Raw genomic sequence first — 15,798 nt, 5'->3', positions numbered from 1 at the left:
CACCGTCAGCTCTTGCTTGGGTATCTGAAATGCGCAGAGGGACTGGCTCCGAGTCACAGGATCTTCTCCCAGTCTTCTGTTCCCTGGACCTTCTTCCTGGAGCCCTCCTTATATTTCTATTGGGAACCCTCATCCACCTGCCCAGATCACAGGCGGGGCCCAGACTTCAAGCCTAGCTAGGTCTGAAGAAGGTCTGAGCTTTGCATGGTCCTTGGAGCTCTCCTCTCTTCCCTGCCTGTGCTGGGGGTTGGGCACACTCAACAGCTACCCGTCATACTCTCCTACGCATGCGCGATATCAATAGTCATCCTTTCCTTCGCACGCCCGATGTCAATAGTTACTTAAATGACACAGGTCACTCCTATCCCCACCCAGCCACACATCTGACAGCTTCTCCCACGGACATTCCCAGGGTCTCAGAGACCATCTTGTCCAGTCACACACTCCTCTCCCCTGGGATCCCTCCTAGATCTCCAAGGAGGGCTGGGGCCAGGCTGCTGAAGTGTTTAGCCATAGGCTGCCACCACCTCAGGATCCCGGTGTTCATCAGAGGCTCCCAGTCAGTCCCTCTGCCACCTGCACATCGCAGAGTACTGACTCAGAAAGGGCTTTATTGAGTGAGGCGACAGCTGGAATGGTGTGTGGCACAGTCATGGCGGTGGGTGCTGCTAGGTGGGTGTTGCTAGTAGTGAAAATCACACACAGACCTTCGGGATTGAAAAGACTCCTCACCACGGAGGACCCCAGCCTCAGCTCCCCTGACCTTTGCCAGACAGAAAGGATGGGTGTGCTGTAGCCAACTTATCCTGAAGTCAGAACCTTGGTCCCCCAATTAAACCTAAAGGGCTTGTTGCACTCGAAACAAGAAGGGCAGGAGGGCTGCATGCCTGTCAGTGCACAGGGCCTGGTAGAGCAAGCTCGACCTTCATCCCTCTTTCCACTCCGAAGGCCTAACTAGATCCTCTAGATTGGATGAAGTTTCCTTCACAGTGTTCAGACATCACGGGGGAGGGACAGGTTTCCAGGATCCGGGGTGCAGTTTCATCAATGAGGAGAAGAGGATGAAGTAGAGCTTAGAGACCCCGCCCACGAGGTCAAAGCTCTTCTCTCTTTGGAGTGTGAGAACCAATCCCATCACTACATTCTCCCAACTGGAAGTTTACAGATGGTACAGATGAGGCCACTTCTGCTCAGTCCTGGACCTTCTCTACCCACTAAAGCATCCCCCCAAATCCCCCACCCCAATGCGCTTCTCCTGGCCCACTAGGAGGCAGCTAGGTCCCGAGGGAAGTTGACCTGGGTCCCTTCATTGCGCGGCAAGTAGGGGGCCGCGGTTGCAGGTGCTGGAGGGTCCAGGGCAAAGAGGCCTGGGCCAGGGCTGGACCGGCTGGAGGATGCAGCCGAGGCGGCTGGACTGAGCTGCACCGCCGTCGTGTCCTGCGCCGTGCGCTCGCTGCTCTCCATCTCCAGTGCCACAGTCCCTGGACGCCTGCCACCCTGACCCGCAGTGGCAGAGGAGCGCGTGCGGGGAGCTGGGCCCCGGCGGCTGCACACGCAGCAGGCAGCAAAGAAGCCAAGCGCCAGCACGAGCAGCGCGGGCCCCACCACCAGCGGTACGTTGTGTCCCGGCAGGAAGGTTGAGAAAGCTCCCACCAGTGTCACGTTCAGGCCTGCCAGCAGCACGCACAAGCCACAGGCACAGCATAGAGCAGGCGACGGCAGGCCCCGCAGAAGGCTTCGGGAACGGCCCGGGGGCGCTGGGGTCAGGGTCTCTGTGCTCTTCTTTGCTTGTGGCATCGGCCCGCCCACGTCCTGCTCGCATCAAGCTCTGTCTTGCTGCCTGCCCAGAACAGCACACAAGTCAGGGTTCTGCAGGCACACAGCAAGAGTGTGAGTAAGAGGGGAAGGAGCTTATTAACCTTCAACCTGGGTTCATTTCTTTGGCTGCGTTCAGAGTCAGCAAGTTGCCCAGGACATCTTCAACAGCCCAGGGAAATAACCCACCCAAAGGAAAGAATCTGCAGTGTTCCCCTATCTAGTCCCTGGAGTCCCCACCGCTAATCTTACCCGGACACCTCTCCTCCAGGAAGCCCTCAGGCCGAATTAAAAGACTAGTTGTAAAGTGCAGGTCGCTGGTTAAATGAACTGTTTCTTTCTCTTATTCCTTAGTCCTAACCAAAAGGCAGCATTGGGGTTTTAAACAAAGTGGTGGAGGCCTGGGGATAATCTGGTCTAGTTTCTTCTTGCACATGTGAAGAAAACGAAGCACAGAGATGTCTAGCAATTTACCCAAGAGCCAGACCCAGGACCTACGAGACCTGCTGTCTGCCAGATACTACGCTCTGGTAGACGTGGCAATGACATTAACTTTTCTGAACATCACACAAGCAGCTCTGGTATGGGTGGCCAGTGAGCCTGATGAAGCTTCTGATGTTCAGCTCTTCACTGAGGGGGGCATTTCCCCGTGATCTGGACCCCTGACCCCTTTCTAGACCGTAATTCTAGTAAATTCCAGGTCCCCTCCATTTTGCCACCTAGGATCCTGCAGTTGGACCTAGCTTCAGAAGCCTTATCTATGGGGCTGGGGGGTGGGGGTGGGGTGAGGAGACGGCTCAGTAGGTAAAAATGCTTGCTGCCCATGGCTGACGACCTGAGTCTGATTCCTGGAACGCAAGTAAAATGTCCCTGAAACAAGTAAAAAGCCAGATGTGGGGGTCAGCATCTGTAATTCCAGCACCCCTATTGCAAGATGGGAGGTGGAACAGGAGAACCATCTGGAAGCTCATTGCACAGCCAGCCTAGGGTACACAGTACAAAGGCAGAAACAAGAGAGACTCCACCTCAAAGCTTAAAGCAATAGGGTTGGAAAGAGCCAAGTGAAAATTGTCCCCTGACCTCCACTCATGTGATTAGCAGGTATGTACCTTCAGTTACACATGCACATACAAAACAGATTAAGAATGAAAGTCCAATCTATGGATGTTAAAACGCCTTTCTTGAGATCTCTATATGCATCTAGTTCTGGGAATACCATTGGTCTGGTAAAACCAGATCTATGCAGAAGCAACAACAACATAGTCACCGTGTCAGAAGGTGACTTCTCAAACAAAACAAAGCAAGAGCAGGACACAGGGGTACCTGCCAGCACTTCGATTCCAACACGTGAGTGGCAGAGGCAGATGGTTCTTTGTGATTTCTAGGCCAGCCTGGCCTACATAGTTAGACTGTCTCATAATCATCAAAAACAACCCCAAAGCCCCCCACCGAACTCCAGCATTTATGACCTTTTATTTGGGAATTCTAACTTTTAATATGAGGTCATTGAGACCTGTGAGCTGCGCAGAGATCGTGGAACTGTGTCGGAAAAAGGTCCTACGTAGAGAGGGGAGTAATCGGGTAACTCCATGGATGGCACTGCAGAGAGAGAACAGCCTAATGCTGTGCTTACCTGTGAGGGCCAGTAGAGCCCTCCCGACCCCTTGCCTTCCTTCCGTTGCTGCAGTCAATCCTCTTGGCCCTTTGTGTTTTCTTCCCAGTTAAAGCCCTCAAGCCCAGGACTTGAGCACAGAGCTCTGAGCAGGGAATCGTGTGCACTAAAATATCTTGGCTTTAGTGACTCCTCCAAGTTGTCTAGTCCATGGAGATAGCCTAGACCAGGCCTACGCTGGGGATTAAAACCAAGGCCTCAAGCACGGAAATCATGTCTTCTATGTCTGAGCTAGATCCTTAGACTTTTTTTGTTTGTTTGTTTGTTTAAACAGGTTCATGCTAAATTGCTAAGCTGCCTAGGGTGTCCTTGAACTTGTGATCCTTCTGCTCCACACTCCTGAGGAGGTCAAGTTACCAAGGCCTCTATAGATAGAAGTTGAGGCTTGGAATGAGAAAGATCATGGAGGGAGACTGCTGTCAAGCTTTTTCTAGTGCATACAGGGTGCTGACCACTGATGACTGCTACCCATGATCCTGGCTAAGCAGTTCCCTCTCTCTGCTGCCCTGCCTCTGGCCAGGAAGACCTTGTGATCTCTATCTGGAAGTCTGGAGTAGAAGCAGTTTGGGGGAAGAGGCAGGGAAGGAACTTGGGGATGGGAAGTAATCAGGTTTGGGCTTTGAGCTGATGGGCGACTTGAAACAGCTGGGACCTCTCCTCAGGACTTTGACCTTAGCTGTCTGAGCATAAAACATAATGGGTGATTGTTATCTCTGAACTGAGGTCTCTTGTCAATCTGATGCCCCATGCTTAACTTCCTGAGGTTTGTGAAGGTAAAAATGGGATCCTGTTTAGAAATTCCTATCAAAACATCACAGGGAATCATAAAAGAAACCCACTGACCAGTACTTAATCATTTCTGCAAATTCTTTGTTTTGGGTTGAATTGAGCCATTCCCTAGAAGTCACTGTTGTACCTGGGTTCTGTCTCTCTCAGTCTCTCTGTCTCTCTGTCTCTCTCTGTCTCTCTCTGTCTCTGTCTCTCTGTCTCTCTCTCTGTTTCTCTCTTTCTCTGTGTGCTTACATACATGCGTGTGTGCATTAGCATTTAGGTCAGAGAAAACATCATGTCCCTCAGATCTCTCTCTCTCTCTCTCTCTCTCTCTCTCTCTCTCTCTCTCTCTCTCTCTCTCTCTCATGTTTTTAAGCCTGTAGCTCAGCCATGTGGTGGTGGCACATACATACCCTTTGATACCAGCACTTGGAAAGCAAAAGCAGGCAGACCTCTGAGTTCAAGGCCAGCCTAGTCTACAGAGTTCCAGACAGCCAAGGCTACAGTAGAGAAACCCTGTCTCAAAAACAAACAAACAAACAAACAAACAACCAAACCAAACAAACAAACCAAGACTGCAGCCATTGATTGTAATTACCCAGGTAACCATTAGTACCTGGGGTGGTCATCAGTAGGTGGAGCTAAGAGCTAGCTCCTTCGGGGGAAGTTTCTGCCTGAAACCCCTATGCCATCCTGCCTCAGACCATGGCTCTGAGACTTCTGTGTCCAGTAAGAGCAACTGCGTGGCTGGTAGTGACTGCTAGGCCTCCAGCTCTGGCTCCTGCTGTAAGATCCTCTGGGTAAAAGCCTCAGGACTTAGACAAAGATGGCTCCCTTGTCCTCCGTGTGTGACCAGTCTTTTGCTCAGTCAAAGTCCTTGTCCCTTGAGTGGGAACTCTTCTTTTTTTCTTAGTTCCTAAAGTTTGGGCAAGGCCTTTCCTCTGGAAGCCTGGACTAACGCTCACCCTATCCTTAACTCCTCCCACCCTCAGGAAACCTCCCCCACTGCTGTTACTCACTGCCTGCTGGGGCTTATTCATTACACTGACAGTTCTCAGCTCTTGCCAAATGGATTCTGCCTCTCCAGGGTCTAGAGAGACACCATCATCCCTTCCCAATCAATGGCTAGAAGTTTCCCCACCCTTTGACATATGAAAACACCACACACACACACACACACACACACACACACACACACACACACACCAACCTAGAAACAATGTTTGAGGAGGAAGAGGATGTTTGGAAGGCAGGGCTTTCTAGTGTGTGTGATTCCTGGACTTTGTCATCCCATCTCCCAGTGTGCTGCCGCCCACCACCCTTACTCACTACATACACACTCATGGACCAGACATCCAGGACACTGATGCATGGAGAACTGCAGACGTATTCCCATCTGAAGCAGATGAGCTTCTGCTTAGCAGCTGTGTCTCTAGATACCTCCTGCTTGGTGGTGATGGAGGGTCAGTGAGGGGCCTGAGAGCAGTGTCCCTAGGAGAGGTCATGGGGTGAGGAGCTCTGATTCAGGTGTTCCCATGACGCCCTCCTGCTTACAGTGGTCTTCATGCTTCTAGCCAGCAAGCAGCTCCAGACCCTCTCATGGGCCATTTCCCTGTCACACACCTACCTGTGAGGTAGGAGTCCCACTTAAACGGTCTCTACGGGCTCTCATTCTAGCACAGCAGCTGGTCCAAGGGACAAAGGACTCTGCATTAGTCACAGCCCTGTGTTGGTTAGACCAACCTTTGTACCCATACAGGTAACAGTGGCTCTGCTGCCGTGGGTCTTCTATTTCTGCTCAATTCTTCCTGATGCTCTCTGATGTGTTCCTGGTTCCTAGCCAGGGCACCTTTGCCTTCACGACAGTAACTCAGCTACCTGGAGCAACAGGAGCGATGGTTGGTGGGGACTTTACACTGCTGGAGTGGGGCTGTCCTTCCTTCACCTCCTTCTGAGGCTTGGTGTCTAGCCCCACTTATCCCTCCTCCCTGTCCTAGCTTGCCCAGAGCCCGCAGTCCTCCTGGCCTTTCCTCCCTCAGTTCTTCGACATCTTCTCTCCGTTGTCCAGTTCCCTCACCACATTTCAGCTACCCTGACCTCATTGTGACCTGCAGGACTTCATCATCCTTGGCATCACCCCAGACCAGCCCACCTTAGAGAAGCCTAACATCCTATTTTCCACTACCCTCCTGCTTCCATCGCAGTACAGACTCTACGATAGCACCTACTGTGTGCCCAGTGATGTTCCAAGCTGTTATGGTTCAAGTATGGCTCCTCTCTCCCAAACTCAAGAAATCAGACCTCTTAGGGGTGGGGCCTGAATGCCAGGACAATCACTTTTAAAAAGTAATTGGGAGCTGGGCAAGGTAGCGCAAGCCTTTAATTCCAGTATTCAGGAGGCAGAGCCAGCCTTATATGTAGAGTGAGACCCTGTCTCAAAAAAATATAGGGAATATAAGCCAGCCCCCTTCTCTTGGCCCTCCCAGTCTCTAGGATAGTGTAAGTTACTGTAAGTTCCCCAGTCTTAGGTTTTGCTATAGCATTAGAAAATGAACAATGGGGGTTGGGGATTTAGCTCAGTGGTAGAGCGCTTGCCTAGCAAGCGCAAGGCACTGGGTTCGGTCCCCAGCTCTGAAAAAAAAAAGAAAAAGAAAAAGGAAAGAAAGAAAAAGAAAATGGACAATGAGATAAACCCTTTACATATGTTAATTCATTTAATCCTACGGCAATCCTAAAAAGTAAACATATTACCATCCTTTTAGATAAATAAGGCAATACAGAGTCAGGTCAAATTAATTACCCGAGCTCACACACCTGGTGGTGATACATGGCAAGGCCCAGTGTAAAATCTAGGCTGTGCCTCCAAGTCTGTACCTAAGCCACTGCAGTTCCAGGACTGTCCCTCGCTGTAGCTGTTCCTTGATGGTGTAAAGCCCTCAGAGCTGATCCCCATGGTCCTCATGTCTCTGATTTTTTTCTCTGTCCACATGTGATCCATACTGAGTTTACGTTAGCTACTTTTGTGACTTTTCTCATCTTTCTGTCCTGCAAAGTGCTGACCGGCAAAGCTCAACCCTGTCTAAGTCCGGCTTCCTGCCTTCTCAAGTCTTTACCCAAACTCTTAAGCCTGGGAGATGAGAAGAAACCCCACTGGGCATCACCAGCCCACTGTGTGGCTGCCTTCCAGCCTGAGGGAGACTCTCAGTGGACCGTACCTCCCCTGGGAACTGCTGCCTGTCCCATCTTCAACCCAAGTCAATCACGGTTTGAGTTAGCAATCTCTTTCCTTCTTTAATACATGGCTTACAAGGACCACGCTAGTCTGGTTTCTGTCCCATCATGTTCCTGCCTCTATTCATCAGGATCACCGGGGACCCCTTGACAAGCTGTTCAGGATTGACTTTTGAAGCCTCCTGAGCCACACTTCCTGGGAACACTGCCTCTTTATGTAGATTTCTTTCCCACAAAAGCCACAAACTCAGGACCCAAGCTTGGCCCTGGTCCCTCTCACCCTCAGGCTTCTCCTCCACACATCTGCAGCCCCTCTTGGGGCCTTTAAATCCTTGCCACAGACCTTCGCAGCCCATCCTTTTTTCTCTCTTGTCCTGTAACTGACCTTGCTCATTCTCTATTTCTTCTCATCGTTAAAACCCTCCTGGACCATCTGCTGCTCCCCTGGCCCAGATTCCTCCAGGTAACCCTCTGGATTCGGCTCTGTGGAGCTGAGCTCACCGGCTTTCCAGAGCCGGTCTCCAAGTCCTCAGCTGGTTCCCCCAACTCTACCTTCCTGTGTAGATGGTGTGCCACTCAGTTCAGGGTTCCCGAGTCATGGGGCTTCCTGTGTCTAGGACTGCAGGCCCCACTTGAGGTACCTGTCTCTTCTCAGTCCTCTGCGATTAGTAGGGACACAAATGGAAAGGGAACACTGGTCAGAGAAGCCAGGGAAGGCTGTCTTCTGGGCTTCACTTGTTTCTCAGATTTGGAATTGCTGTCTGCCGGTTTCTCTCAGCTTTGGGCATTGGAGAAAGCATAGAGAGTCAAGGGAAGCTATAGGGTAGATTCAACTGTTAAGAGCAGCAGGGACCAGGGTAGAGTAGGGGAACGAAGGCAGCCAGCCAATCTCTCCCCTGTTCTCTTATCCCTCTTTTTCTTTTAAACTTGTTTTCTCAAGGCCCCTTGTCTGGTACCTTCCTTTCTCTCAGAGTTCAGAGCAGGATAAGCATCTCCCCCTTTCCTTCAGCAATCCCTCCAGAGTCCTTGCCCACTTATCAGCATTCCCTTCCCCCAATTTCTGCAACTTCACTTGCCTGAGAGAGTGTGTGGACACTCCCCTGCTGTGACCCGGCTGACCCCTGAGGGGAGTCCCAGGGTCCAAGTGTTCAAGGGGTTGGTCCAGCTCAAGGCGCGGGATCCGTGCCTCACCTGGGAGAGCTGGATCAGTAAACGACCTCTAGGTAGGGGCTCCGGGAGGGTGGGTGCGCCAGGCTGAGATGATCGGTCAGTTTCTCTTTGTCGGGTCTCAGCGGCTTCAGTGGAGACCTTGGCAGCATCGGCAGTGAGTGGGAGGCAGCGGCGCGGGCTGGGACAGCAGAGCCTGGCTGTGGTCTACAGCATCCTCTCGCTGCTGGCGGAGCCCCTTCCCAGTGTGGGCGGCAAATCTCGTCGGGCTCCCACCCGTTGCCTCCAGCTGAGAAGCCTTGCACACGTCCTTCTCGCCTTCGCTCCTTTGAGTTCGTGGGTTGTGAGCACCCCAGCAACTAATTCCCCACCGCCCACGCTGTCTAGGCTGTAGTTTTTCCCACCCTGTGTGGAAACAGTGCAGCTCCTTTCAGGACGCCCCTACCTGCATTCTCTAGCATTTCTGCAGTCTTGGAGGGCCTGGTGCTGCGGAGGGGGCAGGCAGAGTTTTCCCAGAGGTGAAACTTCGAGGTTTTTTTTTTTTTTTTTCCCTTCCCTAATTAGCCAAGAGTCCAGAGAGGGGCGTGGCCATACGCCTCTATAGGCATGAGAGGAAGGTCCAGAGGCAGCTTGAGGCTGGATTTTGTTGCAGAGAGGCTTGGATAGACACAGAATAATGTGGCTGGCAGACTCCTCTGCCCACTGCCCCTTCATTCATCTATAAATGCCTTCACAAATCCACCTGATATGTCTGTCCACAGAGCACGGGCCAATGAGGATCTGTCAGCCATCAGGTCCAAGGCTCCCAGCTTCTTGCTTGGCCCCTGGAGGCCTGGACCAAGATGAGAATTTCATTTCCACTTCCTTAGCTTGAGCAGTTTTCCTCCAGAGAGATCCAGTGAGGATGTGACTTCAGGGGGCTGCCCAGATCACGTATCATCCAGCTGTGATTTACCGCTGCGTTCTCTGAACTGGATCTTTATGGGCCAGGGTCCAGGTGTTGGGACTTCTGCAAACACCCAGTTTCCTTTCTGAGTAGACTCCTTGAAGAGCTCTCTCTCCCACTGTCCACTCCTATATGGGTTAGGACACTGGAGGGTCTGTTGCTGCTCAAGTACTAACCCAGAACTACATAAACTACTACAAGCTTGGCCCCGCCTCCTCTCTTCTCCAGCAGGGTCAGGAGAGAGGGTGTACCTCACTGGGGCCACTGGGGAGGGTGGGTACTGCTGGAGAGAGGTTTCAGGAAGCCCGCCTCAGGGGAAAGAGGGGAATGGTAGGGCCAGGCCTCCAGAACTGGCACTCGCCTCACGCTCTGCCAGTTTCTCCAATGGATGTAGCGCTTGCTTTCTTCATGTTTTAATTTATTCCTCAACAAATACATCTCTGTGCCTGGCCCCTTGGGTATCAGGCGTTTACCACCTCCTATTTTAGGGCTACTCTGCCTGGGAAGGTAAATAGAGGGGATCCACCTTCTCCTCAGCTTTGGTTTATGTCTGTGATTCTCACCCTCTGCCTTTGGGCATTTGAAGCACAGAGGACTGAGGAGGAATGGGAGGAAGGGGTTCCTCATCCATCAGGGGAGAGGGTGAGTGGTGATGGTGCTGAGGAGGAGGAAGAGACAAGTGATCAGAGCAGGCACAAGGGCTGTGGAGAGGAAGCTGTTGCACCAGTCTCTACAGCCGACCAACATTTCTGAAATCGACCCCTTGTGGATGGATATTAGCCCGCTGCTGGCAGGGACCTGAGCTCTGAGGAGAACTGTAGAGACCTGGCTTTTTCTGGTCACCTAATGAGTCCTATCTCATCTGCCCAACATGCGCTCTCCCGTGTTGCCTGTTTTCCAAGGCCACTGGATAAATTCTGTGTACCTGGCTCTCTGCTTTCATGCCTAACAAGGAGAAAGAGACCAGAGCCACCGAGGTGATCAGCTCTCCTTGGAACTACTGGGGCACTGTCAGAGAAGGCGTCTGAGAAGAGTCACTTGCGAGAATAAGACAGTTCCCACCTTGTCTTCTCAAAGCAGGACAAGGAACAGATGTCTGTGGAGATCAAACAATGTTGCTGTTCCTGGAGCTGCAGACACGGAGGCTGTGGCAGCCTTCTGCCTGGGCATGTGCTCCTGAGCCTCTCTAGCTCAAACCTTACTGTGGAGATGCCACAATGTAGCTCCCCAGGAGAGTCTAGTGGGTAGTTTTTTCCCCACTTAATTTAAGCCGCTAGCATTTGCAGCTACTGTGTGCTTTGCCTTGTGCTAGGGACTGGGGGGAGCATCATTCATCATAGTTAGGTAGGCTTGAGAATTGTCTTTGTGAGCACTAGGCATAGAGCTGAGTAGAGTGATTGTCTAGTGTGTACAAGACCCTGGGTTCAGTACTCAGAACAGAGAACAAATGAAAATGCTAACTTTAGCATCGCTGAGCATATAAGATAAGCTTAGGCTATGAGATCCTGTCTTAAAACAAACACGGTTGTCTTTGTGAAGAAGAAGCCAAGTCTTCCTGGAGGTTCCAAGAGTAAGGGGGACACAGGCTGCTAGACTAAGACAAAGGGGACATGTAGCTATGGGATTCTGAGCTGGCCTTGTAGAGGAAACAAGGAGCCTTCTTCTTTTGAAGAGGAGTGGGAAGAACCGGAGATGAGGGGAGAGGGATGTGTGTGCAGCCAGGTGCTTCACAGCCCTGAGTGGAGATGTTCAGTAGCAACAGTGCCAGCATGGACTTAGCTGGAAAGTTCCCCTCCAACAGTCACCTCTGCTCCTGACAAACACATGACAGCCTCAGCCAGGACCCCCATCTATGGTCCCTGTAGTTAGCTTCTATAGCCAGGATAAAACAACCATCTCTAACTCTAGTCAGGGCCCTGGACCAAATCGCAACAAGGGATCAATGAAGGAACAGAGTTGAGATGTTGTCCAGAACAATGAGCCCAGAGAAGAGGGTCCTGTGGGTCTTTCCACGATGCCAGGAGTGAAGGAATCTGTTAGGGAGAGCCTCACTGGAGGAGAAGGTAGGCCCAGTATTCCCAGGCTCATCTCTGCATCTTCCCTGAAACTGGAGTATGGGGAGTGGGGAGGGTGAGACAGGAGGTCGTTCTCAGCCCTCCTCGGTTCCCCGGCCTCCAGGCTTCAGCTTCTCCAGGGTTCTGGTCACCGTGGACAGGCCGCTGCGGGCTCCTGGAGGAGACAGTAGGACAGGGATGTCTCAGTACAGATCCCTATTGAGTTGTCAGATCAGGAAGCCCAAAGAGAGCAGGGGACAGGATGCTCTAGGGCCCCAGGGCAGAGCTGGGACGGAGAGGGAGATGGGGGAGTCCTAGGGACCAAGAACAGCGTGAGGAGCAGACTCAGCGGGAGCCGCTGCTCCAGTCCTGGTCCCACTGCCTCCTAGATGTGATCTTGGGTGTGCCATGCAACCTTTCTGTGCCTCAGTTTCCTAACCATATTTAAAAAAACCAAAGGAACAACAACAAAAAAAGAAGTTTATTGTAGTACTTCCCAGCATGTGGTTTGCAAGAACCAAGCTGTAAATATATGTAAAGTGGTTGGGGCAGCATCTGGAATGGACCCTTCTGCTGAGTTAACATTAGGAGAAGGACATAGCAACATACAGGGTTGGGTTGCCTTGGAGACACTCCTTGCTGGGTTTCCCAGTGTGGAGAACAAGGTCAGGAAGGGAGAGGATGCCTAGTTTCAGGTATCATTGTCAAGAGCCACATTTCAGCACTGGGGACAGTGGACAGTAACCAGGGCATGAGGCCCAGTGGTAAGGGAAGAGGAAGCAGGAGGCCCTCCGTCCTGTTGGGCTGGGCAGAGAAACCCTACAGACAAATGAGAAGGGCTTGTGCATATGGAAGCTGACCCAACACCACTGCTTTGCTGGGGTGGGGACCCCTCCCTGCCCATGGCCTTCAAGGCTCCTCTCAGGACCTACAGAGCTGTCCAGTCAGATAGCAGAGACAAAAGATGGAGCTCCGAACTTTAGGCACTTACCTTCTTTATTGCTGTTGTTGCTAGATCTTCCCTCTCCATGGTCTGGTGCTGAGTTAGGATGGATTCTCAGGTTTCCTGCAGGATGAGAGCACCCAAATTCCCATCTACTGGGTCATTCCCAAATCAAGCTCAGCTTGAGAAAGGAAGTTCTTTCTGTTGTCTAATCTCCGTTGGTGGCTGTCTCTGCTCTCCTCTAGGTCACTTTATCTAGGCTGATTTGTGGAGGGGCAGAAGAAATGAATCCTTGAAAAAATGGTAGTGGTAATGGCTTTTGTTTTATTTTGTTTTTGTTTTGAGACTGGGTTTCTCTGTGTAGTCCTGGTTGTCTTGGAACTACCTATGTAGACCAGGCTGGCCTGGAATTTGCTCTGTAGACCAGGCTGGCCTTGAACTCAGAGCTCTGCCTGCCTCTGCCTCCTCAGTGCTGAGATTAAAGGTGGCCAGAGGTGGTAGGTTTTCATGGAGGGAAGTAGGTGCATGTGAAGCTCCAGAGGACTGAGGGCGTTGGGAGTTTGGGTGTAGGCTGTGGAAGTAATGTAGGAACTATTAAGAGGTTGTGGGACCCAAGGCAAAACAGAGGGTCTTTACAGGGCCGGGGATGAGAGTGTCATCTGGAGAGCTCGGAGACTTTGGGGAACAAAAAGACTCTTATGGGAGACAGATACCTGAGGTTTAGCCGTGTCTCCTCAGGCAGCTGCTGGATTCTGCTACTCTGTAGCCATGGTGACACTGGTATACAACACACACACACACACACACACACACACACACACACACACACACTCACACACACACACACACACACACACACACACACACACACTTTTCCAGGAGCAGTCTCACGTATGGGCATGTTCCCTGACAGTCACTCACAGGTTTGCACACAAACGGTCTTGCACACTCCTTGTCAAAGGGTTTGTGGGGGAGGAAATGCTCACCTATGGCAGGTAGGATGTGGTCCAGGTTGAACCGAGCCTTCAGGAAGGGGTAGGCGAAGATGAGGAGCCCTGAGGAGGGACACAGAGGATGCTGTGATGGGGGAAGTCCTGACTGGTTTGAGGTGTAGGAGGCTGGGGGTGAGTGGTTTGTTTATGAAGGTGATGTAGGAAGGCACAGGAACAAAGGATCAGGACTGTGGGGGTGTAAATGGTGTGTGTGTGTGTGTGTGTGCGTGTGTGTGTGTGTCCCCAGCACTCAGCCCTGGCTGGGGATTCAGTACCTACCTGGGAAGGAGCTACAGACTGCAAGCCACAGGTTTGCAGGCTCTAGTCTGCTCAGGTGAAGAGCAAGTGACCACTTTCCTTCTTTGGCTAGAACTGGGCCAGGTGACACCTATATCGCTGCCCCCTCCCCTTCCATCTCAAGCTCTCTCCTCTCCCAAGACCTCTAGTGTGGCCTTCTGGGCTCCACTGCCGCTTCTCCCTACTCAGACCTGATGGCCAGGAAGCCACAGGTAGGAACCTGCCATGCTGTCCTCCCAGACCGTGTTCCTGGCACTGAGTGTTTAAAGATTGGAGCTCCATGTTCTCCATGTTCACCCTAGCAGGGGCTGGGGTGAGAGATGGTATTCTACATCAATGGGCCTGGCCAGGACAGACAGACAGACAGACTGACTGACAGAGACACAGCTGCTGCTGCTGACACAATGGAGGAGAATCTTTGTCTGTCCTGTTGTACAGGCCTCTATCACCCCACTCCAACCAGGATGATGAATCCTACCACAAACACAATATCCCACCAGGTAGTCCAAGAGGTGTGGGACACCAGTCTGTCCTCCCTTGTCCTCCCAGCACACTCAACCAACCCCCAGGCCAGCTCTCCTTCCTGCACTCCGAGGCTGCACTGTTTATAACACTCTCTCCAGCCAACTCCCACCGACCAGACCAGCCCTTCGCCTCTTATTCACCTCACCAGACCACTGCTTCCCAGAAAAATCCCCTCCCTCTGTCCCAGCCCAGTTTCTGCTCACCAAGTCCAGCAGCACCAAGAAAGATACCACCCACGGCAGCAGCAGCCTTGGACACGGAGACACCAATGATAATGCTGCCGGCCACCAGGCCGAGGGCCACACAGGCCAGCTGCAGGCAGCGGAAGTCTCTGGTGCTAATGGGGATGTCCATGCAGGTCTACCCAGGACGATGCTTCCAGGCCTCCCGGAAGTCTTGGTCTTCTTGGATGGATGCTTGCTCCCTTGTTGGGGCACCACATCCAGGATGGAAACTCCTGGACTGTAAGTCTTTAGGCCGGTCTGGGTCTGGACTTATCTGCAACTTTATCCTATGGCTTTCCAGGGGGCAAGAGGCCTAGCTTGACCTCTTGACCAGTTTACTCTTCCTCCTGTGAAGGGCTCTGAAGCCAGAGGCCCCTCTTGGGGTTCCTGCTTGGCCACATTTCCACTTTGGCCAGGGTTCTAGGGAGGTGGGTCTGCCCCATGGGGTCTTCTATGAACTATCACGTGGGACCTGAGGGAGCTGGGCCCAGGTTCTCCTGTTTAACTTTTGTCCTAGTTCTGTGGATGCTGCTCAGTTGTCTGGGAGCCTGGGCCTATTAAAGTTTAAAGAACTGCAGGGCGGGGTCAGGGGCAGGCCTAGGAAACAGGTTTCTCAGAGGCACAGGCAGCAAGCAGGGGATGAGTTATTCATGGCCTGCAATGTGAGCTTTGTTTGCTTCCCCATGGTCCAGTGGACAGGCAGCCTGGGTTCCACTGTTGGTTCCTGGGCTGGAAGACTGGGCTTATGGCTTCATACGGTGCTCAGGGGTAGGGGTAAGGATGTGAAGAGACTCCCCAGTCTCATGCTCAAAGCTGACTCTGCTGGCCTCTGCCCCTTGGCCTAGCAGAGTACCTGGGACCCTGCTTGGAAACATGGAAGGAGGAACAGTCCTCCAGGTCTACTCTCTTCTCTGTGCTTTCTAAGCCTCTCCTACCACCCTGCCAGCTGCTGGCCCTAGGTGAGGCTGAGAGGTCTTAGCCCAAGCCTTGATCTTAAGAAGTCTCATTTATCTCAGGTAGGCAATGGTACCAGCTCGTTTTAGCTTCTAGTAGGAGGGAAGGCTAAGCCCTGGCAATTCCTGGCTGGTAAGAGACAGTTGGGTAGGATAGGGTTGGACAGAGGAACTGGGCAAGAAGTGTCATGAAGCTGGGACATGATAG

The 15,798-nt window shown here is 52.2% G+C and overlaps 2 protein-coding genes across 2 annotated transcripts; both read right to left on the bottom strand.

The window, feature by feature from the left end:
- Positions 1–1,263: 1,263 nt before the first annotated feature.
- Positions 1,264–8,805, bottom strand: Tmem275 (transmembrane protein 275). Its single transcript, XM_032888975.1, has 2 exons — positions 8,681–8,805; positions 1,264–1,832 (listed from the first exon to the last, which is right to left on the bottom strand). The coding sequence occupies exon 2, from the start codon at positions 1,795–1,797 to the stop codon at positions 1,264–1,266; it is 534 nt and encodes a 177-aa protein (XP_032744866.1). The 5' UTR covers positions 1,798–1,832; positions 8,681–8,805.
- Positions 8,806–11,751: 2,946 nt separating this feature from the next.
- Positions 11,752–14,767, bottom strand: Kncn (kinocilin). Its single transcript, XM_032888965.1, has 4 exons — positions 14,617–14,767; positions 13,586–13,654; positions 12,648–12,722; positions 11,752–11,831 (listed from the first exon to the last, which is right to left on the bottom strand). Exons 1-4 carry the CDS (start codon positions 14,765–14,767, stop codon positions 11,752–11,754), a joined length of 375 nt encoding a protein of 124 aa, XP_032744856.1.
- Between the last annotated feature and the right edge of the window lie 1,031 nt (positions 14,768–15,798).

This window comes from Rattus rattus, chromosome 1, assembly GCF_011064425.1.
Source record: "Rattus rattus isolate New Zealand chromosome 1, Rrattus_CSIRO_v1, whole genome shotgun sequence".
Classification (NCBI taxonomy): domain Eukaryota; kingdom Metazoa; phylum Chordata; class Mammalia; order Rodentia; family Muridae; genus Rattus; species Rattus rattus.
Note: the sequence above shows the minus strand (reverse complement) of the source record. Positions and strands in the feature narration are given on the sequence as shown.